The 26217-nt window shown below is 44.1% G+C and overlaps 1 protein-coding gene across 1 annotated transcript in view; it reads left to right on the forward strand.

Moving 5' to 3' along the window:
* Nucleotides 1–6106: 6106 nt before the first annotated feature.
* Tcerg1l (transcription elongation regulator 1 like) overlaps nt 6107–26217 on the forward strand; it is a 181210-nt gene continuing 161099 nt past the window's right edge. Inside the window, exons 1-3 of the mRNA XM_041666116.1 lie at nt 6107–6574; nt 8673–8819; nt 9545–9725. Coding sequence (XP_041522050.1) covers nt 6245–6574; nt 8673–8819; nt 9545–9725 — 658 coding nt within the window. The 5' untranslated portion in view covers nt 6107–6244. The remainder of the gene's footprint in view (nt 6575–8672; nt 8820–9544; nt 9726–26217) is intronic.

The raw sequence follows: 26217 nt of genomic DNA on the forward strand, positions 1-26217 counted from the left end.
TCAGGGACCTGGCTCTGGAAGAGGAAAGCGAGAGGGGAGGATGGGGGAGGGAGCAGGTCCCTCTACCTTGCTCATGTTCTCAGAGGTCAGCTGAGAAGCATTACCCAACTATTTGAAGACATTTCCTGAGAGAGTGTCCTGGGGAGAGTCTGCCTCTCTGATCATCGTCCAGGCTCTCTCTGAATTCCTGGCAGTCTCCAAACTGTTCAGATGGCTTAGCTGTCCCAACAAGGTCCTTATGAGAGCCTCACTGCTCAAGACCATGGTATGATGTATGAATTTACATAGCCCCTTCAGTAGTGGAAATTCTGGCCATGGGGAAAGGGTAAAAGCTAGGTACCCAAAGGGCTGGTGCTGAGGGGAGACTATTTTAATGTATTTACTAATGAGTTGGAAGAGTCAGAGAAAAGGGCTAAATGGTAGAAGCTGCTGAATGTGCAGAATTATTTAAGTTAAATGCTCAGGGAAGAAAAATACTGTCTTTTCTGTGATTATTTTCTCCCTTGCAAGACAGTTTTATCTAGTGAAAAATATTAAGACAGTCTTTGGTGCGGAGACCACACACTTCGTCCGCTTGTTCGTGGCTGAGGAAGTGTGGCACACTGTGGAGAGTTGAGAATGCGGACTGAAGGATTATGGGGGCTAATTCAGAGGTGATATCTCTAGAACGCACACTGCTCTGAGTTTAGGCTCAGCGAGAATGTCCCCCTGGATGGGACTCTTCCAAAGAGGAGAGGGCAAGAATTAATGTGATTTTCAGTTCCCAGATATTTCTATCACTCCTGAGGGCTTCCTTCTCCAAGGGTCTGGGTTCCTGGATCTAAATTTCAGTTGTGAAAATGATCAGTTCTAGGGTCTGGGGCATGCTGCAGATTTTTTATTTGTCTCAGTTTCTTAATTTTTGTAATAAAAGAGCCTTTTTATTTACTTTGTGTGTGTGCAGAGCAGGGAGGAGGCATGCATTCCACAGCCTGCATTAATGTCTCAGGACTTTTGAGAGTTGGTTCTCTCCTTCGACCACTCAAGGCAGAGACTCTGGAGGCTAGCAGAGGGCAGATCTGTTTGGGGAGCAGACTGGTTAGACACAGCAGCCCCAAAAGCAAGAGGCGCTGTAGGCAGAGATTCTTGGTGTTTGTGGCTTTATTCTTTTTGCCATCTGTAGGCAGACTTACCCATGGTGCCCAGTCCTCATTGGGGTGTGTGCTCAATGTGGATGGACAAACTCCTGCAGACTTTGTGGTAATGTGCAGAACTCATAGGCTTCTGCACTAAGTGTAAATAAGATTGAATTAGGCATAGTAGAAACTGAACTAGTGTTGTTTATTAGAGATGCACGTGAATATGAGATGCAACAAACTAGATATTATCTGTCTGTTTTCACATCACATATAGAAAGACGCCAGTAAAATGTTGTTGGGCCGGAGTTGTGGCTAGGTACTTAATGGTGTTTGCTACCAAGCCTAGCAATCTGAGCTCAATTCTCTGAATCAACATATAGGAGAAAACCAACACCAGCTCTTGCAAGTTGTCTTCTGACACCTGCATGCACAAACACATACACACACAACACATTTCTTTTTAAAAATTAAAAAAAAAACAGGAAAATATTGTTGTAGAGGGAAGGTCATCAAATGTTAGCACTGTTTTCCCCTGAGTGATAGACATTGAGAATTATATAGATTAATAGTCATCTAAGTTTGTCATTTATAATTAGACTAATTAGGTTCTTTAGATATATAGAGATTATACTCAGTATAGATAGATAATCTTCAACCTCTTCAAAGAGCTGTAGAAAATGGCCTTTAATCTAACTCAGAGTTTTGTGGTAGTGAGACACAAATGCTCCTGGCAACACCGCTCTACTCCCGAGAGAATGTTGAGCACCAAAGACACTCCACCTGGAGCCTTTCTTTTGGGCAGAACTGGCCTTTGGGCAAAGAAATACCCATACCTCAACCACTGACAGAGATACAGAGCATACATCAATGGATAAAACAGGACTGTCATATCCTGCCAAGACAGGGTAAGATAGTTTTGAAAAGTTGCTTGCCTTTGAAAATGGTATGTCAGTTATGTTAGGCCTTAGCCAAAGTTGGTTGCTTCAACGCTGCTAACGTGACTTTGGGTGATTGCCCAGGTAGCTAGTTGTCTCTGTGATTTGTTGCATGTTTTGGAAGTTGTTTTACTGAACTTCTTAATTACCCAGATAACATTATTTCCCTTCTCAGATCTTCGATGGGGTTGAAGACTATATAAATGTAGTTACTTTTCTCTCATAACTTGGCCAAGTTATTTATTATACAGGACCTAAGCTAGTTAGAATAGGATATTTGTACTTATTGTATATAATTTCATAGTAGGTTTAGAACTCTCTTACTTAAACAAAAGGGGGAGGTGTTGCTGGAGGTCCTTCCGCTCCTCCAACCTATAGCCACTGAGATACCAGCCCATTGGGGCGTGGTCTCTCTCCCTTTAAAAAAAGCGGCTACTTCCCTTCTCGCTCTCTTTGCTTCCTGCTCCGTTTCCGGCGACTAGACTCCTTCCTGATTGCGCAGAGGGCTGTTGTCTGGGACGGTTATCTGTAAGTTTTTTCCCCTTTAAATAAATATCACCCTATTAATCATAATTCCAAACTGGTGTGGCATTGTGTGCGACTTACGCCTTCACTGTGCTTTTTTTTTTTTTTTGTATTTTCAAGATATCTGTACTGACACACATAGAAAACAACAACACCTCTTTTCTAAATGCAGCCTGGCCTGTACATCCTATTTCCTTCTGGGTTAGAGAGCATCACACACCATCACTGAACCCCCAAACAGCTGCCCTCTCTCCACCATACTGAACCTGCATCACAGGGCTTCTGTGACATCCATGAGTACTGACAGCTGTCACTCTCAATTCTAGCTCCAGCCAGGACCTTGCTCCTGAACTCTAACAGTGACAAAGACAGATCTCGGTGGCCAGGGAAGCTTCACAGTTGACTCTGAAAGGACAAAGCTGGGGAGACCTCTCACTTGTTACTCCTCATGCTTCATGGGCTCGGTGTCAAACTGTCAACCCTCTTCCCTCCAGCATCTGCCAACGCCCAAGTGGTGGCTTGCTTGCTTGGCTTTCATCCAGGACTCCACTGTGTCACCACAGTGAGTTTCCAGCAGGGGAGGACCTGATAGGATCCCTTGGAGAGACAGCTTGGAGGGTGGGCAGAGAGAAGCCTGGGCCCTGGACCTCCCCCAGCTTCCCCTGACAGTTATTTTAACTCTGCAGGCCTACACAGAAATGTTTGCATTTTTCCTACTTTTAAAAAACCCCACCTCAATCTTACTTAGTAAAACAAACTAAACTTTAAAAGAACACCTTCTTCAGGTTGCAGAAATCTCATTCCCTTAACCCCCTATTAATTCTTCCTGAAAGATGATATACAACTCAGAACTCATTAGCATCTGAGGATAATTAGCCAGTAGCTTCCTTCCGTGGCTGCTCTGCTTACACAGAATTCTGTCTTACCTTAGCAGGAACTATTTGTTGATTTTGACTAATATAAAGGACAGATCTTGGCAGTCCTTTCTGACTTGTGATACTTAGGATGGCTGCATAAAACCCTTTATAAAGTGACCTTTCCACTGAATTTTGTAGGGAGATGAAAGGCATGCATTCAATGGGTGTCAATTTCTGCCCCATGAAAGCAGATCCCTTTAAAATGCTGACCAATAAGTAGACATGTCCACTGCACCCCACATCTCCTAGGTGGGCAACTTCAAATCAAAGAGGGCAGGTCTCCTCACTTCCTACCCTCAGGAAATGCTGCCTGGCTTGTTGGTAGCATCCTCCTCTCAGACCTTTGCAGTTTCTGTCTCTTTGACACAATAGCAACCTTCACTGGAATGGTCATTGGTAGATACTGCTTAAATAACTGGGCATCCAGGGTGCCCAAGAGACCTTCTCATATACACAGGGATATAAAGTTGTTGCTGGATTCTATGGGGCTTGAGGCAAGCCTGTGCTGGAGCCATTGAAATAAGAATGTGAAGGAGGAATTAAGCTCTCTTGAGCCTCCTCATAGCAATTAACCAGTGGGACTTGGAGTTGTCTTTTCTATGTTACCCAGTCTCCAGCACAAAGCCTGGTGCAGAAATATGGCTCAAAGCTTAGAGATGCTTTAGTGGAGTTGAGCCTGTGCAAGTGACAGCAAAAGTGTGCGGCTATTTGGAGGCTCTTTGACTGCCTTCTCTTTAAAGTCGGGAAGTTCCCAAAGTGTCGAGGCTTTTGAGCACCAAACAGCCCAGTGAGAGACACAACTTTTCGTTAAGTTGACTAGAATAAGCACTGTGTGAGAAGGGGTGAGGGAATCCCCCAGACTGTGGAGTAGCCACAGATTTTGGTTGACGCCCTTTCTTTATTCTAGGAGCTGAAGGTGCCACAGGTATAAAGTTTGGCTTTGCTGAGAGTAGAAACAACAAATATAGGGCCACTAGGTGTCTTCTGTTTCCCCAGATCATACCAGCAAGAGGTGAATAAAGCCTGCTCTGCTTCTCTAAGTATAGTTTCAGGGGGCCTGTAGTCTGCCTCGCAGCCCGCGCAACACATCAGTTTGACTGTTAACCCACACAGCATCACTTGTGTGCATAAAGAGACATATGAAAACGGGCTCCAGTGGATGCTTACCGGTGCTCTAATCTGCAAAGCTTTGGGGTTGCGTGTGGGAAATAATCTTGTCAGTACTTTGGCATCAAAGAAAGAGAGAAACCCACTAATTGTAAGTGGTTCGGGTGGAGAAAAGTAGTGCCAGCTATGTAAATCAGCATATGCTGAGATCTAAAAGAAACCATGCCAGGCCAGGAGGAAGTCAGGCAAACCAAGAGGATGAGGAAACACCCCAGAAACTGATCTGAAGTACTTTGGTGCTTCTGTTTCTACCAGGAGGGGCTGCTAAGGAGGTGAGGAATGTTGAGTAGTGCCTGACCTAGGAGTGAGTGCCTTTGGATGTAGCTTGGTGTGCTGCACTCCCACCCAGGTCCGGCTGGCTTTCTAGGCAAGCTCTTTACTGCACAGATCCTTCTTCTTGGTACTTGAAGTTTGGTCAAGTGCTTCTAAGCAGGGCTGGATCTTACAGATCCAAGGGTTTAGGGTTCATTAATATGTGGAAATCTGTGCCCCGCTGTCTGCACAGCCCAGGGCTTGACTGGGGCTGGAATTTGCTATCAAATGTCAGAGAATCTCAAGCAGGACACCAGTTCTCTGCTCAAGCTGGGTCAGCACAGGGGCTAGAACCAGCGCCGCCTGGCGGATACTGCATGTGACCAGCGCGGAGCCAGGCTCCTTCAGCAGGCAAGGACTGACAGGGAACAAGATTTCTGCATGCAGTGGCCAAGCAGCTTGTGGCGAAGCATGAAGGAGCTCAGTCCCGTGCCAGGAGGGATTAAAGAGACTTTACCGAGGCTGGGCCCTCTAGATGATTAGACATCTTGTGCAAGGACCCCATGACCTCTTGTCTTGAGCATTGCACCAGAGTGAGGGGAGAGGTTGGGGGTCCCAGGGTTAAAGCAGAGGCAGAGGAGGGCGCTGAAGCCAGCAGATATCAGGCGGGAAGGACGTTAGACTCAGTACCAAAAATTCGGATTTCAGGGCACTGTGACCCTTTAGGGACCTAGGAAAATATTTTCCATATTTAACCAAGAGAGAAATCAATCCGTTTCTAGAAGGGTCCCGGGCCCACCTGGCGTCAGCGTCTGCAGTCTGGTATTCTCTCTGGGCCCTGCGCCTTACACTCACTTTAAACCAGGTAGATCGCACCGGCTCCCCTAGCTCCGCGGTTGGCGGACTTGCCCGGCTCTGGCGTCTCCACCTCGGCTTCATCTCGCCGTTAGGACCGCAGCGCTGAGCCTGGAGCCCTTGGCCCCGCTGTGCGCACCTTCAGCTAGAACTATAGGCTACAAGCAGCGACAACCGAGTGGGCTGGGGACTGCAGTAGAGGAATCAGCCGGCCGGGTTGGGCGCGCCCCTCGGTGCCGCGTGGTGTCACCGCCTCGGGGGTCCAGGGCTGGGGGCGGGGACTGGGGCCCCCGCTGGGCCCGGGGGCGGCGCAGGCAGAGAGGGCGCAGGCAGGAGGAGGGGCTCCCGTGCGGGGCAGGGGCGGAGCGAGCAACCGCGCCGCGCAACCAAGTGAGTTCGCTCCGAAGCCCGCGCCGCCGCCGGCCCGCACCTCGGGCGCCCGCCACCCCCGCCGCCGCCCGCGCGGGGGTGTAGGATGCTGGCGGGCGCCAGGCTCCAGCGGCGGCGGCGGCAGCTGCAGCAGCCTCAGCAGTCCCGGCGGCGGCACGCTTTCCCGTGGCCGATGAATGCAGACCCGCCGCCACCGCCCTGGGTTTGGATGGTCCCTGGCTCCACCGGGCTGCTCCGGCTCGGCGCCGGGGTCGCGCCCCCGCCGGTGCTACTGGCTTCGGCGCAGCCCACCGCCGCCCCGCTGCTTGCGCGGTTGCCAGGCTGGCCAGCCCCGGGCGAGCCCCTGCTGCCTCTGCTGCCGCTGCCCTCCGCGCCAGATCACGCCGTGCACAATTATCCCCTGCTCCCCGGACAGGTAACGTCCCGGCTCCGATCCCCACTCAGGCTCAGGATTACGGGTCCCTTCCTTTCCCCTGTCTGGGTTGGCGCTCCTCCCTTCCCAGGTGGTTTTTGGTTCTCCACACCATCTGGACGCAGCCTCGCAGTCATACATTGGCAAGAAAGTTCATGCTTCGACGTCCGGTTTTGCCTTGGCAGTTTTTTTATTTTTATTATCATTATTATTATTTGCTATTTCCCCTCTGGCTTTCATCAGAGCGGCTCAGACCCTGCATCCCTAGCAGGAGCCAGAGAGCCTGGACCCAACTTTCCCCAGGCACCGGGCGCTGTCCAGAGCGCGGTGCTGAAGTCGCCGCTGCGTATCACAGCGCGGCAACCAACTATCGTGGTTGCCATCGTCTCGAAGTTAATACTTTTACAGTCTCCGCCAGACTAGAAAGCAAGCTGCAGATCAATAGCTATTTCTGACTCTGATCTGGCCCCCCTACTCCTTCACATAGATTTAAGGCAGGGCTTAAGAGAATTCCAGCCACGGAAGGCAGCCTGGAAATCCTGCCTTGAAAATGTTTTGGGGGGTGGGGATTTCCTCTCCTGCCATTTGAATTTCCTTAAGCCAGATTCCACTTTAAAAGAGTTTGGCATGCAGAGCCTGGAACAGCAAAGAAAAGTGACTATACCTTCGATTGATGGCGCGGTGTTGCAACCTTTCCTGGCTCTGGTCAAATTTATTGTTCACTATCTGTGCAAATGAATTTGAATACAGGAATAGCATATATTTCATTCCGAAACTGACCTCATTAGCATATTCAAATGAGCGTTCGGCTACAATATCCCTTTTAATTAATTTTAACCCGGTACCACCTTGTGAATTTTTCTAGAAGACGTCATGAAACTTCCCCTAAGCTGTTCCTTGGACTTAACGACAATGATACGTGCCATACTGGGCATCCTATCTTGATGTGTGATGCACTTCGTATTAGGCTTTATTGGATAAGCTCTGGTAGCTTTTGCCATGTGTAGGAGGGCTGTCATTTCAGAGTGTTACCGCTAGAGGTACATAATGTTGAAAACTGCCCCCTCCCAGCTCTTGTGCCCCCCAATAAATTAAAAGGAAAAATCCGGAAAATCTTAGCATTTGTCATTTGCATATTTTCTGCTATTCACTATCTAAGCAAGGATAGCTAGAATCAGAAAGCCATTTTACATACAGCAGAACAAGAAAACCCTTGTGCCTTTGAAGGAGCAGCCTCTGAGTCTTTCCCCACCCCCACCTTGCTGGGGTGAAGAAGCGGGAGGGGGGTTATTGGGTGGCCTGTACTTAGCGTCTGTCCCTTCCTGTGCTGTCTGTCTGAGATCTTCAGCCAAGGAATCCTTACATTTCCTTGGCTCTAGTTTCTGTTTGTATTAATGAACCGTGAGAAAGTTACAATCTTAGCTCCTTAAAACAGTTTCAAAATAGTAAACGAGATGGGTGCAAATTGCCACGCTGATGGGGATGCCAGAGATCGGCTCTGTGCTCTCCGTGAAGAGAGAATGGGAATTCAAAAGAAATGGTCCCAAAGCCAGCCTTTGCCCTTCCCATCCGCCCAAGCCAGAAACTCATTTCTTTTTCTATTTTTTAATTATGTTAGTTTCCTGCACGAATAGAAGGGTTTCTGGTTCCCCCCCCCCCCCACACACACACTATCTTTTGTTTCCCTCCCACCCCATCACCCCCACTCCAATTCCTTTCCAAGATTCCTGACTTTAGGCTTTGTTTCATGACCTACTTAGTTTTGCCAGGTTTCTGTGTAACCTTTGGGCTGTAGAAGTCCCATTTCCTGAGTCTCTCATTGTCTTATCTTAGAAGTTCCTCCCCAATATTGACAGATACTGAATTGATAATTTTATGATGATCCACATATGAAACTTTCACAAGTCTCTCTGTAATTTATAAATGTTCATGGTCTTTCTTGATTAGAAATTATATAATATTCTCACCAAATTTCTATGCTTAAATTCCTTTATCATAACAGCTACTCCAGCGTCTTTTGGTACAAACAAGGCTAATGTTTCTCTCTCTCTCTCTCTCTCTCTCTCTCTCTCTCTCTCTCTCTCTCAATTTTGGGTCCCAGTGGCTGTTTGGTGGTCATTCTCCATCCATAGGACTATCCCCCTCCTCTGCTGTGGAGTTGGTGCCCCTTTTCCCACATGTCTGCCCTTCTGCTCTTTCACCTCCTTTTGGGAAAAGCTGGATAGACAAGAGGATGCCTAATTACAAGGTAAAAGTGCAAGCGATTTAATTGGATAAGTGGATTTTTAATTGATAAGTCGCTGAGTATCACCATGTTAACAGAAAACATTTCACATTTTCTAATTGTAATAGATTGTCTATTTGAGTACAGAGAGGGCTCATCCCGGAACCAGACTGACCTGTTGAGAGACAGCAGCAGATAGGGATAATTTTGTCATGACTCAAACAATTGGGTTCTGTTGAAAAAGCAACAATTTCTGAACCAGAATTTTTTCAACTTTAAAATATACAACCATTGGTCAAAATCCACTCTTAAATATTATAAAATGCAAGTTTCACATTTTGAAAAGGAATTTTTTTCTCATGAGTTCTACTTTGTTTTTTTCTCCTTTCTGATGGCTTATGAACTCAAGTGTCCTGAATATCATTTACTTACTTGAATATGAAAGATGGAATAACATGTTAACTTGTTCTACCATCCAGAATGGCGATCTCATCAGGTGATTCTTCAGTTTGTCACCTGGCTGTTGCACTGACCTAGCTAGGCTGGTAGTTGAATATTAGCTCAGTCTCAGCTAGAGGTCTTTCTCTGGTATCTTACAGCAATTCCTTTCTTTAAGTTTTAAATTCACACTTTTATGGTTTGTCCAGTAGTATAACACCCATCAGTGGGCCAGTGAACAATAGTATACACCTGTCTATTCCACCAAGTGTTTTGTTTGTGAATGTTTTGTTTGCCTTTCTTTTGGACAGATCTTTTTAAACAATTCCTTTGCTCTGGACTCCACGTGGATATATCCCGAGGAATCAGGACTCTTCCACAGCCATGAAAAACCTCACTTTCTGGCAAACCAAGTAACTCCATCTCTGTCTAGGCCAGCTCCTGCCTCCAGGCCTCTCCCCACTGTGGTATTAGCAGCTCAACCAATACCAGGTCAGTCCCCAGCTAATAGTGACAATGTGCCTGTCTGTGTGAGTCATAAGTCAGCTTGAAAGCAGTGTTATTTTCAAGACACAATTCTCTTAGCAAACTCTTGTAGGACGTATTGCACAGTGTGACTCTTTCTAAAAATTTGAGTGCATCTGTTATCATTCTTCAGCTGTAGGGTCAATTTTGAAGATGAGGAGATAGCGGAGGGATTTGGATAGGAAAATATTGGCTAGGCTCTGTTTTTATAGCCATGTTTTATGTGAGGACAGCAAATGAACCGCTGTCACTAGTTAACAGTGTTGCTTGTCTAGGGTGCTGCATACAAGGATGCTTGTGGGTTTGCCGGGCACAGGTGCATGCATAGTTTTTGTGGTTTTTGTGAACTGGGAATTATCAGTGGGGGCAATGGTGGAGACGGATTATAAAACACTCTATTTGAAAGATGGGCTTTGTTCTATCTTTGGAATCAAGTGACCCAAGCGAACATTTGTCCTGTAAAATAGCCACCCCCGAAACAGTCCCCGGATGAAATATTGCATAATAAACCTGTATTGTAATAGGAGAATAAAATCATCTTATGAATTTTTAAATTGATTTTTTAAAATCACCTTAACATATGATCATATTACAAAAGCAAATGTTGCCGGTGCCAAAATTGTCTTGCAGCCCCTTCCATTATGGAATATTTTATGACTGCAGAATTACATTATCTTCCTGTAATTTCCTACCTACCAAGCTTATCTCAATATGTGTCTCTAAAATTTAGTAATAAGGAGCTGCTCCTGTGGATACCAATACTGGGGTAGGGGATGCATTTACTTTATTCTCTGTTTGGCTGCATATTTATTCTAATTTGCAAAGACTCTTGTTTAGCAATAACTCAGGGAGAACAAGACAATGCGTCCTGCAGGCTTTTGCGATTCTCGCCTGAAAAGCGCCTTTATTCCTTGTCATTGCTCATTGTCGATTGATTGAGATCTGACCAAGCGTCAGGGGTACTCATGTTTATAACATCGCGTGCCATGATGTTCATGTTCCTATTTGCGTTAATAGTCATGGAAGGTAATTTGATGACACATATCATATATGAGGGCTCCATGACTTTCAGTGACTCTTGGGAGAATGATATTTCTCGACGCATAGATGAAGATGCTCAGATCACCTGCAGGTTTAGTTTTGTAACTACAGGTTTAACAGATCCATCCAGTGTCGTTCCCCCTTTGCATTCGTGGCAGAAGGACATATGGGCATGTCTGAGAATGCCTCAGTCCTTCCAGGAAGCATGTCCTCTGGACATCCTATGCTCACTGGGAAACCTATAACTTCTCAGGTGGCTTACTCACTGTGACACAGCCCATATCTCACCCTCTGGTCACACAGCATTCATTAATTTACCTTCTGGTTTGGGACTAGTAATCCTCAAATGGTGAAATGATGCTTATTTCAAACATAATGTCCTAGCAATCTTTCATCCCAGCCTTGCCTACCATCAGTCACATCTGTGCATTTTATCCTCCCTGGCTTCTCTTTTGTTTCCTTCCTTCCTTCCTTCCTTCCTTCCTTCCTTCCTTTCTTTCTTTCTTTCTGACCTTGCATGTCACCAATGAAGGCAACACTTGAAGCGTGGTTTGTCTTGGAAAGAAATGTTGACCTGTCTCCCGAGGTGACTAATAAACAGCTACATCTGCTTGAGATGGGAGTCCCTAAATTGCATACCTAAAATTTGACTTTTTGATGAGTTTCAGAATTCTCAGAAATCATTCACCTTTGAAAAGAATGAATTGAATGTCTGATGGACATACATGCAAAGGGTTGTTTATGTGTTATATGTTTGTGTTTTTATGCGTTTATGTGTTACTAATCAACTCACAAAGCACTTGGGAGGGAATCAAGAAAAGGTGAAAGGTAGAGTTAACCCCCAAGTCAGTTAAAATTGAAAATACATCACTCTAATTTTACCCTAAAAAGCTAGAAATTATGCATTTATTAAAAAACTTATGTTTTTAAACATTACCAGATATGTTGCTATTAAAACAATTATATTTTATATCTTATGGGTGGATAATTTTGAAAGTTGTATTTAATTTTCATTATAATTTATATAATACAAATATACATAATTACAACCATGGACACTCTTATACAAGAACATGATATAAAATATATCTTTGTAAATATACTACATGATTGACATATATTGATCAACTTTGCTATACATTTTCTCTGTTCCAAATTCAGTGACCGTAGAATCAGATATATTTTATTGATTTTTTTTAAAAATTAATCAAAGAAACATAATTAGAATTTCCAGAGAACAGGAAAAGTGAGTCTTGAGTTCTCATTTTAAGCAGTGAGCTCAGACTTCCCTTTCTTGGCTGGATAGTGGTTTTCATGTAAGATTATTCTCTAAGTGCTGTTCAGTCATGCATTGACATTTAGGGACAGTGGGAGGTTATATACCATGAACTCAAGCAATCCATGCCTAGCAGGCAGTTTGAGTAACTGTGCTATTGGCTGCCTTGTAGAGGTCACTATGGATGGAGTGCTAGGTGAGAAACTCTAAGACTTATATTAATGTCCTATCTTCCTCACTTAAGTTGGCTGAGAGTTAACTGCAAAGTCAGGGGTTCAGATCATGTGAACTCAACTTGCCTGAGCTTGGAAAGCCGTCTGAAGTCTGATGTACTACAAAGGGTTTCATATTTTAGGTAAAGTGGATTCATACACGGTTGCTATTCTATTCAGAGCTAGAAGCAGCCTTGGCCGTCTCAAATGTGGGAAGTTATGGTTGAGGTTGGTCTCCTTTCCTTCATTCACCAGGCAAACCTTCCGCAAGGAAAGCTGCAGGCCCAGTACCATGACTGCTGGGCTATGCAGTCTAGAGGAGAGGTGGGAAACAGTAGTTCACAGTCTTGTGACATAGTTACAAATGGTGGGGAACCTTGAGGGAAGACCTAGAAAGCTCTCTCAGGGCAGGAAGAGGAATAGGATGTTAAACCAAGGAGTAGATACAACATGCAAGAAACTACAGACAATTAATTAAGTGAGACTGGACCAGTGTAGGAGTCAGTCAGGAGCCTAGATGAAGCAGTAGGTACTAACTAGACTTAGGCTATCTTCAGCCAGACATATCCCGGAGAGCTCACGCTTTGTAATGTTGTCAAATTTTACACTGTCTTCCCATTCTGATGGCTTCACAGCGCCTCCAGGAAAGCAGGGAATCATCCTGGGAAGCCGAGGTGCACCAGGGGGCCTAGTACCTTTCCACTGGCCAGTGGGTCCAGGATGCAAAGGCATAGAGTCACAGCTGTGGAAAGCAAGGGCTATGGTAATAGCTAAGTGGCTAATAAGGAAATTGTCCCTAATGGTGGTGTTAATGGGAGGCCAAACTGAGAAGCCATCCAAGACTCCTTGGTTCCCAGTGTCAGCAGCTGATTCAGGGTAGGAAGCAGGCAGTAGAGAATGTGTCAGTGGGCAACCCAGTCCTTCCGGTCAGGAGCTGGATGCGCTGGCTTCATCTCTCCCTCAGTCCTCTTCCTCCACGGAATATGTTAGTCCCTGGGATGTGGCAGGGCACTATTTAGAAATAAAATAGCCAAGACTAAGAGCATCTAGCGGTGGGAAGAGATCATTAATTCACACACAAAATAAAGACACACAAAATAAACAGTGCCTTGAGGGAACCTGGAGGTTTGAGTAAGTGCCATCTGTATGGCATTGTTCATTAGCCTGAGCATTGGAGATTGTGCTGGGAAACACAAAAGTATACTAGCCAAACCGGTTATGCCACTCCAACTTCAATGGTGAGTGAGACAGATGGGGAAGAAAATAAAATCCCAACTGTGCTGTGAAGAGCATTCTGCTTAGATTCCTTTGATCCCAGAGATGCAGAAGAGGGGCTTTATGCAGGACCTGGTCACCTTTTTGGGTAAAGCAAGTTTTGATATAATTTAGCAGGCATAAATACATAAGTAACACAGAAGATCAGAAAGGGGTGCAATAGGCAGCCAGTAGCCTCTGTGGAGAGACCATGGAAAGAAATGAGAAAGGAGCAAAAGAACCATTCTGAAACATAGTGGTTAAAATCAACAAGGACAAGATGCACCTGAAGACAGTCTGCAAGCATTCTCCAGTATGCAACTGTGTGACTCTGTAAAGCAGCCCATATTCAGACTAGGCAATGGGCATAGGCAACGGCAAAAGGCTCTGACCTCCCATAGACAAATGAGAAGTACAGTGTTCAAAGTGACGAGGAAGGGCATCTCTGCTCTCTGAGGCCTGGTTTATTCGTTCCCTTTCTCATTACTGTGGCCTAATGCCCGAGAAGAAGCAACTTAGCAGGAGGAAGGGTGTGTATCGGGGCTCACAGTTCTGGGGGGAAGGGGTATATTCCATCATGGAGGTGAACACTTGAACCTCTTGGGGTCATTTCACATGCAGTCCACAGTGAGGACACCATATAAAAACTGGAGCCATGGCCATGGCATCCCACCCTGTTAGATCTGGACTCCGTGTTGGGAAAAGTTAAGAGAGTAAGAGGTGAGAAAATGTTGTGTCTCACCGGAAGGTCTTGTTGGAACACAGGGAAGGAAGGACCTTCCTAGAGAAGCGTGGAGTGGGTCCATATGAGAGTCACTTCTGTCACTTCCGCTGCCACCACTCTGCTCACAGCTAGTTTCATTTCACGTTTCTTGTCTTTCTTTTTTTTTTCTTTTTTTTTTTTTGTTCAACACTCAGATTGTGTAAGAGCGCGATATCTGTGTTTTGAAATGAAGCCTGGTGTATTCTGTGCTGTATATTTTCGATATGATTTTTGGCGCTCTGGTTTGTATTTTCTTGCTATTCTGTTTTGCTGTTTCTTGTCTAGTGGCGTTTGCATTTTGCTTACTTCCTAGTGTCAGGTGACTTGGCGTATGCCATATGGATCCTGTTTTCTCCAAATGAGGTTTTTAAGAAATCTGACTTGAGCTTATGTTTTTGCGGTTTCAAATTATTAGACCACAGTTACCTTAGATCCCTTCTGTGAAACGTGAGATATTTGGAAAAGTTCATATTGCCTAGTTTTATTATTTTCTTTTTAAAGTCCTCTACTAAAAAATAAATCTCTAACAAGGAGTCAGAATGAGGAAGTCAGGCTTCAGAAGATTTGCAAGCATCAGCCTTGGTGGTTAATCACAGTGGATACATATGAATGTCTGTGGTTCAGTCCCTGGAGTGAATGAAAAGCTCTAAATGATATTCCTCCCTGTAAGTGAAACGCAGAAGCTCGGACTGTGCTGCCAGAAAGCCCCAAACTCACAACTCATTACAAGGTTCCCGAAGACTGAAGCTGGACCATGCCCTTGCCCACTAGGTGATATAGGAAAGGTGCATGGTGTTCACTTTCTATGGTAGAGGAATATAAGATGGCCAGAGTGGGGGGCACATAGACTGAAAGAGATGCTCAGATACCCCAGAGGTAAAAGCTCTGTGGAGAAGTCACAGTGAAGGGAATTTGGTGCCTCTGCAGGCAAACATGCTAATAGGAGCCAAGTCCAAGTCAACTTTGAATATTGCCCCTGCCCCCTATGCTGACAGCCCAACACAAGAAGGGCCGCGATGCTCCTGGGAAAGAAGCCCAATGAATGGCATTTTCTGCTGCCCTACTTATGAGGGCTAGCATTTGTTACAAGAAGTGCAAAGCAAGCGAGAATTCATCCATCAAGAGACAAGACAGTCAGCAGAACCAGAGACCTGCACACTGGAACTCTGAGCACAACGCTGATTAAAATTATAATGCCCTGCAGGAGGGAACAGGTGCGGGATTTCATCAGCGACGTGGAATTAGAGTCACGGACATATTAAGAAGAACATAACACCCAAGATGGAAAGGCACTTTGGATGGGCTCACGAGGAGATGTGATGAAGCCAACGGAAGAGTTTAAAGATAGAACAAGACAGAAACTTTTAAAATTGAGTTTCATAGAAAAGGCAAGTGGGAAAATGGAGCCTGCATCCGAGAACTGCGAGATAATGTCAGATGGTTAACATATGTGTGATTGAAGTCCTCGAAGAACACATGGCACAAAGAGCATTTGGAGAGATAATGATCAAAGGTGATACAAAAATAAACAGTGTTGTCAAACTGCAGACTCAAGATGTTCCGCCAACTCAACTGGAAAAGAACAAGGCTACAAACAAGCAGGAACTGAGCACTCGACAAGTTGGAGCCAAATGCGTGTGGCGAAGACTAGGGGCAAGTCTTGAAGGTAGGGAGAAGACACATTACACAGACAGGAGCAAAGACGAAAAATCTCATGAGTTTTATTGTCGTAACAAAGTGATAAGCTTAATAACTTAAACTAATCAGAAACTGGCAGAACTTGAGATGGATTGGTGTTCCAAACAAACTAGAACAGATAGAACGGAAGGGAATTCACTGTCTGGAGATCATTGGCTCAAGAAATTACAAGGAAGCTTATCAGGAAGAAATCATGGACCATCAGAGAGGAATTTTCCTCCTCAAAGTGATAGAGATGGTAACGATTGTATTGTTCTCTCTTTCTCTCTCTCTCTCTCTCTTGCTTGGAGAGTAACTGGCGGTGGAGCGAGCAGGGACTAGTGACAGAGCATGTTTGCACAGTCTTCCAGCATTTGTAAAGCTTGAGATGCATGCTAGCACTGATTTGGAGGAGGAACTGGCAGTGTGAAATCAGATCACCTTCCCACCATCTACTCTATGACACACTGTAACACGTGACAGTAAATTCTATAGACTTAAAGACAGACCTGTATCTTCATGTATGATCTATTTATTTATATAAAGGTGTATATTTTATTACACACACAAACACACATGGCGGGGCGTTCAGAGCAGGCAGTTGAAATTGTGGACAGACAAGACAGCAAAATACTTGCAAACAGAGTAATAGAATCGTAATAAATATTCAATCTAGCCAACCAGAGATACATAGTGAGGCCCCGTCTTAAAAACAAAAAGTAAAAAACAAAAACAAAAAGCAAAAGGCATATGGTAGAACACACCTTCAATCCTAGTACTAGGGAGACAGAGGCAGGTGGATCTCTGTGCGTTCAAGGCCAGCCTGGTCCCTATAGCAAATTCCAGGTTAGCAAGGGCTGCAAACTGAGAGCTTTTCTCAACAAACAAACAAAGAGCCAGAGGGAATGTAAGGCACCAAGGAAACAAGGTCTTCTAAATCAACAAGACAAATATGAACTCACAGAGACTGAGGCTGCCAGCACAGAGGCAGCATGGGTCTGCACACAGAGGGGATTCTAGAGTGGGGTTTTGCATCTCTATCTGTTTCCTATGCTTTTTGTGGGCTCTTTTCCTTCTGTCTGTTTGTATTGTCCTATTCCAATGTGTTAGGTTTTGTTTCATCTTATCATAGTAGCATATTATACTATTTTCCCTTAGAAACCTGCTTGTTTTCTAATTAGACACAGAAAGGAGGGTCGATCTGCATGGGAAGGGAGGGGATGAGCTGGGAGGAGGTGAGGGAGTAATCAGGATATGTTATATGAGAAATAAAGCCATTGTGAATAAAAATGAAAAAAGACAAAATACATATGGACAAATAGAAAAGCACCAGGAGAGCCTACTGTAGGTATATTGTTGGTTTAATGACCCCCTCCCCCAAAAATACAAAAACAAAATAAAATTCCTACATAATTATTTAACACAAAGTTAGGTATAAAAAGAGAAGGAAGGATCAGGACACAGGGAAATGAGCGCATAAAACAAACTACAAAGGAAGATTCAAATGTGAGGTTTCACTCCCCGTTGGAGGCAGAGGTTTCCAGGTTTTTGGCACAAATAAGTCATTTCTGTTCAGAAACCTGCTTTGAATATGACGTCATGAACTGGGTGAAAGTTATGGTGAGGAGAAGATGCCCACTTCAGAACTAGTCCAGAGCACCTGGTGGTGGGTTAAGGTGAGGAGAAGATACCGGCTTCAGAATGGGTCCAGAGTGTCTGTAGGTGGCCAGCTAATAGGCAAGTGAGAATCTGGAGATGCAAAGGAAATTGAATTCATAAAAATGTGCAGAAAGTGTGTCAAAAGAGCAGAAGAATTCTAAGCAGGAGCTTCCACACAGCAGGATCACGGACGAGAGAAGGAAGGCACAGGCAGAGTGGCGGGAGTAGCTGGGGGCTTCAGCAGCTCCTTATATAACAGCAAGAAGGTGGAAGTGTTTTCAGCTTTGAGAAACCGACAGGAGGGGGCTGGAGAGATGGCTCAGAGGGTAAGAGCACTGGCTGCTCTTCCAGAGGTCCTGAGTTCAATTCCCAGCAACCACATGGTGGCTCACAACCATCTGTATTGAGATCTGGCGCCCTCCTCTGGCGTGTGGGCATACATCGAGGCAGAATATTGTATACATAATAAATAAATCTTAAAAAAAACAAACCGACAGGATTCCACCCTCCACCCTGGCTAGAGGGTCAGCTACAGACCAGTTCACAGCAGACAATGTTTTTGTGTGCATGTGCAGAGTATTCATCATGGCCACATTCTAGGCTGCAAAATAACCCCACAGATACTGAGTTAGATTAAAGCCTACACAAGTCACCTTCTGGCCAAAATAACATTAATTTAGAAACCGGGGATAGAACAGGAAAAAAACGATCAGGAGAATGTCTAAACACCTGAAAATAAAATAATGTACTCAACGTAAAACATTGGGTCAGAGAGATAGAGGGAGTCAGAAAATATTTTGATTTAAAAAACAAAAATCATTATAAGAAATCTTGTGGGAGCATAGCCAAAGCAGGACACTGCCAGACATGTGTAACATGAAAATGTCTGCATTGGAAAGGAAATTTTAAATCAGTGCTTACCCCTATGCAACTAGAAACAGAGAGCTTCCTAACCAGAACGAGCCAAAAGAATTGGGGGGGGGGGGAGATGACTCAGTTTTGTTTCCTGTTGCTATGATAGAATATCCCAGCTTAGGGGAGAAAGAATGATCTCATAACTGCAGGTTACAGTCATAAGTAGCAGGCAAGTCACAGTGACAGAAGCGGGAGGGACTAGTCACGTCACGTCACGTCCATAGTGGCCAGCAAAGAGCGATGGATTAATGCAGGCATCTAGAGCTTGCCTCACTGTCTCTGACTTAATCCAGTTCAGGACCCTGAGCCTGGAGAATTGTGCCTCCCACATTGGGTGGTCTTCATCACTCAATTGCCATAACCATGACCACGCCCCACAGGCACTGCCCACAGAACAACCTGATCTAGACAGTTCTGTCTTTGAGACTTCTTGCCTAGGTGTTTTTAGATTGTGTGAAGTTGACAGTAAACTCAGAAAATAAGAAGAGATGTCAAAGAATCAGCAAAGAAATATAAGGAAAACTGATGGAAGCGAAACTGAATTTTGATCATCTCCTGGATGGAGGTTTTTTTTTTTTTTTTGGATGAGCGACATCAGGAACAAAAACAGTTCTTGTCCAGACCTTACATAAAATACAGTGAGAAAAATGTGAGTCACTGCATCCTGGAGTATACTCAGAGCTTTAACCAAACAGACGGACTCTTTGTACAGAGCAAGCTGAGTTAAGGAAGCAACAGAACATGAACGGATCTGAGCACATGTATGCAGCAAGTCTGCTTTGAAGCCTTCCAGTGTTGGGGAAGATATTCCGGGGAAATTCTCCAGGATCAAACAATTTCTCTGGCAAGCTCCATCCGCTGTTTCTGGAAGGAGTGTCTACACAAGCTTGTTGAGACATGGGAGAGGGGATAATGTTCCTACAACTCCTTTCCCTGAGATCAGCCCTCCTCGGTTGCAAAAGTCATGTGGCGATCACAGGAAGCCTGCACACCAAACTGCTTCATCAGCGCAAATCAAAAACGTCCAAGGGAATGTACTGGGTTCAGCGGTGTATACAGTAGGCGACACCTTGTGACCAAGTTGTGCTTTCTGGGAAGGAAATGATAATTTAATATCAGGAAACCAACTGATGTTATTTATCAGAAACAAAAAAAGAAAAATAGATCGTTTCAGTAGGTTTAGAAAATGCGTCAGTGGCATGGTGGTGCATGCCCGGAATCCTAGCAAGCATTGAAAAGGATGCGAGCATTGAGAAGAAGCCGCCAACTTTGGAGCTACAAAGTAAGATGATTTCTGAATGTAAAACAGCTACAATAGAAATCATTTTCCCAGCTCAACATATAGTCAGATTAACAACAACAGCAAACAATCAATCAATCAATCAATCAATCAAATAAATAAATAAAGCATGTGCAAGCCAATGAGAGTTTAGATTACCCCCTTGAGTGAACAAAAGACACGCTTCAGAGAGCTACAGGGAATGCTTTGTTTAAACAGCGATAATGGTGGGTTCCTCCAAAGTGCAGAGCTAGGCAGGGACTTGTGCTCACATCACACACACCTGGGCAAAAATAGTTCTAGAAGCTGCAGGTGGTGCAAGCAAACAGAAAGGACACAGGAGGGAAGGAACTGAGGAAGAGGAATACAGAGCACAGTCAAAGCCATCTCTAGTTGTAGACAGAAGCACGGCCAGCGTAGAGGTGATCGGGAGATCAGCCAGAAGCTGCTGGTACGGCATTTCACAGGCGTGCAGGGCACAAGCTCAATGTACCAATTCCACCGAGTCCCTGTGTTAGCACGGACAGCTGGAAATGAAAATAGAACGCATCTCAGATAAATATAAAGCCCGAAAGTTATGGATAAACAGGAAAGAAATGTCCAGCAGCCTTGAAGACTGCAGGAAAAAAAAAGAAAGAATTCAAGATTACAGAGATAAACCTTTTGTAAAATAACCAAACCTGGGATGCACATGGCGTAAGTTGCAAGCACATAGCGCTTGGAGGTGGATCCAAAGGTGAAATGGTGTACAGGCGCCATGTCAGGTGGCTTCAGATAGGGCACAGGGACTTCGAAGAAGAACAGCATATTATGGAAAAGCCAATGACAAAAATAAAGGCAGACACTCATAGCTTAAACAATCTCGGATAAATCCGGCTGATAAATGTTTCCCTCACCGTTGTGAACACAAAACATTATTACAAGATAAAGAGAAACAGTTACTTTCTATCATTCAGTGAACTCTTTACTGGGTCTTAGGAGCTGATTAACTTGAACCAGTATGGGGTAGCTACTTACATCCCTGTAGGTTTCTGGACTTTTCCATTTGGGCCATGTGCTAGGTAACCTCATATTGGCTCTTTCCCTTGGCTGTGAGTTCCTTCTACGCCTGATACAGATGCTACTTCCTGTGATGTGTGCTTTGGAACACAGGAAGTGATGAAACTATAATATCTATTATGAAAGTGCTTGTCAATACTAGCATTTTTGCAAAATAAAAAAAAAACAGAAACTTTAATCGCATAGATGAATCTCAATTATCTGAGTAGCTGAAAAAATCTGAAACACTAGAGGTATCACTCTCAGTAATGCTAACATCTGCTGAGATCAAGAGGAGCATGGTTCGCAATTACGGAAGTTGTGCAACAGCAAGGAAGGCCTTGACCACAGCATCAAGCCCACTGGTTCAATAAAGAAAATCGGATTCATGTCAATAAGCTGCATGAAGATGCATTGTGGGATACGTGCAAAGGCAGCAGCCATCTGTAACAGTCTGAAATTGGAAACATGGTGTGGAGCCAGGTGCAGAACTCTGAGCTAAGACCTTCCACCTTCAACAGAGGGCAAGACTCCCCCACAGTGAGAGTCACTAACAGGCCACCTTAACTTTCTCCAGGAAGTTCTAGCCAAGAAATGAAACAACACGGGAGAGGAGCTCAGAAATCTCATCAAGGTCAACTTTAAAATTCTCCAAATTAATTAAAAGACAGTTCAGAAAAATTGATTGATGAGAGATATCTTTCCTTTTCATCAACAGCTTTATATCCCATGGCCGCGGCAGACATAGGAGCACATTTGTTTGTATTGGTCTTAGAGAGCCGTCAGTGAGAACATCAAGACAGACTTGCAGGAGGGTTAACATTTTGCTCCTCAAAGGCTTTGTCAGACGATGCATTCTGGGAACAAACAACCCTGATGCCACCCCTCCTACCTATTATCTTATGAGAATAAAGAGTCCATTTTTTTATTTTTTAATTTTATTATTTTTTTTTGAGCTCTACATTTTTTTTCTGCTCCCCTCCCTGCTTCTCCCCTCCCCTTTAACCCTCTCCCAAGGTCCCCATACTCACGGTTTACTCAGGAGATATTGTCTTTTTCTACTTCCTATGTAGATTAGATCCATGTATGTCTCTCTTAGGGTCCTCATTGTTGTCTAGGTTCTCTGGGATTGTGGTTTGTAGACTGGTTTTCTTTATGTTTAAAAACCACTTATGAGTGAGTACATGTGATAATTGTCTTTCTGGGTCTGGGTTACCTCACTGAAAATGATGTTTTCTAGCTCCATCCATTTGCCTGCATATTTCAAGCTGTCGTTATTTTTTTCTGCTGTGCAGTACTCCATTGTGTAAATGTACCACATTTTCCTTATCCCTCTTCGATTGAGGGGCACTTAGGTTGTTTGCAGGTTCTGGCTATGACAAACAATGCTGCTATGAACATAGTTGAGCACATGTCCTTGTGGCACAATTGAGCATCCTTTGGATATATACCCAAAAGTGGTTTTGCTGGGTCTTGAGGAAGGTTGTTTCCTGATTTTCTGAGAAATCGCCACACGACATTCAAAGGGTTGTACCAGCTTGCATTCCCACCAGCAATGCAGAAGTGTTTTCTTTTCCCCACAACCTCTCCAGCATGAGTTGTCATCAGTGTTTTTGAACTTGGCCATTCTTACAGGTGTAAGATGAAATAAAAAAGCCCATTTTAAACAGCTTCTGAGATACTCAGGTGCCATGGGTCTGAATGGTGATTATCTGTTCCAAGACATTACTTTTTATTTTGACTTATTCTGTTTCAGTATAAGAAGAATCTGCCTTTTTTTCCATACAAAAAGTTAGAAATTATTAACATGTAGAAGAAAAGAAAAATACCATCCATATGCCAGGAAGTATTCATAAATAATAGCAGAGGAAAACTGTTTCTGGAGTGCACTGCGCAGGAACACTTTAGAGGCTGTCAGTTCTTTCTAGTAACCTCCCAGGCTTTTAAAGGACAATAGAGGGCAGCTTGCAGGAGCCACTGTGATGCTTCCACGGTTGAGGGAGGGGGGAGACTTGTTTCCTCCTCTCTTCCCATTCTCTTGTCTTCTCTATTTACATCTTGATATGTATTTTAATGTACTCTTTGAGAATTTCCCACATGCAAGCAGTGTATTTTGATCATATCCACCCTGCCCCTTCCCTCCTCAAAGCCATCCCAGAATCCCCTCCCCACATCCCCCTGTCAACACCATGGCCTCATTTTTTAATCCACTGAGTCTGGCTAGTATTACCCATGGGCACATGGGTGTGAGCCCACCCACTGGAGCATGGATAACCTAAGAGAGGCCACATTGCTGAAGTAAACTGTCTCTAGCTCCCCACAGGAGCTAGCAGCTGCAAATAGCTCCTTGCTAGGGGCGGGGCTCCATGATCCCGCCTCCATTCCTCCTGGGATTGACATTTTTAAAGTTTTACCTTACCGTCTAGGACTTTGAATGCAATGTTGTAATGGTAATAACAAAGGTGTGGCTATTTTAGAAATTATTGATTTGTTTTTTTAATTAGCATACAAAGTAACAGGGTTGATTCTGGCATTTGCATAGATGCTTCGTTTTGCTTGCTCTTCCTCTCCTGCTCCTGAGCCTAGTGAGCCTTTCCATCCCCTACCACCCACCTTCCACTTTCCTGCCCTGCTTCTTTCAAAGCTCATTTTTTTTCTCCTTTCAGCGTCCCCTTTCTAGTTTCATGACCTATACTCATATTCATGACCACATATAGGTGCACGCGTGTGTGTGTGCGCGCACACACACACACACACACACACACACCATAAGAGACAGAATGTACAATATTTTGAAGGAGGTGGTTCTAATGGTTCCCATCATCGAGAATAGACAGCATAGATGATATAATGTAAATGATACTAGCCATCCCTCCCAGGCTAGTTTGCTGGTGGTCATATTTGCCTCATGAGGTAATATTGACATTTTTGTACAATTTTCTCTTTTTCTATTAAGATAATCAGAATTTTTTTAAACTTTTTTTTAATTGATGTGTTAGTTAGTTGTTGTCAAGTTGAAACATAGCTGAGAAGAGGGACTATCAATTGAGAAATTGCCTCCATCAGATGGGCCTGTGGATATGTCTATAGGGAGTGTTCTTGTTTGATGGTTGATGTAAGAGTACCCATCCACTTCTGTGTTAAAAAAAAAAAAAAAAAAAAAGCTAGCTGAGCAAGCCAAAGGGAGCAAGTCAGTAAAGCAGGGTAGGGTTCCTCCAAGGTCTCTGCTCTGGTTACTGCCTCCAGGTTCTTATCTGAGCTCCTGCATCGGCTTCTGTCAGTGATGGACTGTGATCTGTAAGCCAAATAAACTCCTCCTCCCTAGTTTGTGTTTGGTCAGAGACACTAAGTCAAACAACTGGTTATTTTACATGCATTATGTGCTGAACCACGCAATGACATGCATTCCTCAGAGGAACCCGAGCTCCTCCTGGCAAACGCTCTTGGCTGTGCTGGAGTTACTGCTGCTTCTTCGTCTAGGGTGTTTGATCTATCTTGTGTGTGAAGCTGCCCTGTGTCTTTTGATCTCCTATTATATTTAGTGTGAAAGCTCACTGAGAAATGGCTACTCCACTTTAATTCTTCGAAAGCTTTGCATTACGATATTAGAAAAAGATATTTGTCAAAATGTAGGACTGGCCTGTTAAAATAGAACTTAGTCCTTCCTTTGTGGTAAGATTTTTAGCTATTGATTTAAAACCTCTTTCTCATTTGACTATTCAGTCTTATGGCTCACTCTGGTAAGGCTGACCAATGAATACACATGCATTTAGGAATCCATCCTTGCACCAGACTTTGAAAGTCATCTCTGGCATAAGGTTTGTGGCAAGCTGACACGAGCTAGAGTCATCAGAGAGGAAGGAGCCTCAGTTGAGGAAATGCCTCCATGAGATCCAGCTGTAGGGTATTTTCTTGGTTAGTGATTGATGGGGGAGGACACAGCCTGTGGTGGGCAGTGCCATCTCTAGGCTGGTGGTCCTGGGTTCTTTAAGAAAGCAGGCTGAGCAAGCCATTGAAAGTGAGCTAGCGAGCACCCTAGTAAGGATCTTGTCCTGTTTGCTTTCCTGTCCTGACTTCCTTCAGTGGTGAACAGCAATGTAGAAGCGTAAGCTGAATAAACCATTTTTCTTCCCCAACTTGCTTTATGGTTCTGGTATTTTGTCGCAGCGATAGAAACCGTAACAGAGACAAGGGTGTTCTGTGTCACTTACCTGTTCTAACATGTTGTATTGGTGGTTGTCACATTTTGCATATGCAGCATTGCTTGTTTACCCCTTGCTATTTTTAATCAACATGATTAACAGTTTGCCTATTTTACTGGTTCCTCCAAAAAGCAGCTTTCAGATTCTAAGACATTTTTCCACACATTTTATAGCCTCGTTGACATGGGTGTCTTTCTCTATTTGCGGGAGAGTGCAATTCTGGTTTGTTTGGTTTTTTTTTTTTTTTTTTTGTTTATGTGTTTTCCGAAGTTGTTAAAGACACATATTTGCACATTAGTTCCACATATCATCTCATTACTTCCAAGAACATTTTAAAAGAGATTTATTTTATTTTTAATTGTCTCTTTGAGGGAGAACATAAAAGGTGCTATTTTTGTTATCATCTGCTTATAATGATTTTTAAATTGTAATTTTATATCCCACACAATAAAAAAGTTATTTGATTTTTATTGTTGTATGTGGTGGTAGGTTCACACCCGTGAAGTTTAGAAGATAACTTTGGGGAGTGGGTATTGGCTAGTTGTATGTCAGTCTTGGGTCACCTGGGAAGAGTAAACCTCAGGTGAGAAACCGCCATCATCAGACTGACCTGTGGGCAACTCTGTAGGGCATTTTCTTGATTGACAATTGATGGGGGGGGGCCAGCTCACTGTGGTTGGCTCGACCCCTAAGCAGGTGTTCCTAAAGTGGAGAAGAAAGCAGGCCAAGCAAGCCATGAGGAGCCAGCCTGTAAACAGTATTCCTCTATGGCCTCTGCTCAATTCTGCCTCCAGGTTTTTGCCTTGATCTCCCTTCATTATGGACCATAAGCTGTAAAATGAAATAAGCCATTTCCTTTCTAAGATGCTTTTGGTCATGGTGTACAGCAATAGAAATCTAAGACTCATGGGTTCTGGATACTGAACTCAGGTCTCTAGGCTTTTATGGCTGAATCATTCTACCAGGCCTCCTATGGATTTTTCTTTTTTTTTAAAAAGGAATTTCTATTTAAAGCCCTGGCCAGAGAGCAGTGAGAGCAACTGCCTTCCAAGAGAACTTCATTGAAGTAATTTCTCCTTTGTGGGGGCTTGGTAAGAGTTTTTGCTCTTGCTTGTTCATCGTTTGAATGGTTCTGGTCATGTT

The sequence above is a fragment of the Microtus oregoni genome, unplaced genomic scaffold, assembly GCF_018167655.1.
Source record: "Microtus oregoni isolate MIOR12 unplaced genomic scaffold, Mior012 000016F_ref0000370, whole genome shotgun sequence".
Lineage (NCBI taxonomy): Eukaryota > Metazoa > Chordata > Mammalia > Rodentia > Cricetidae > Microtus > Microtus oregoni.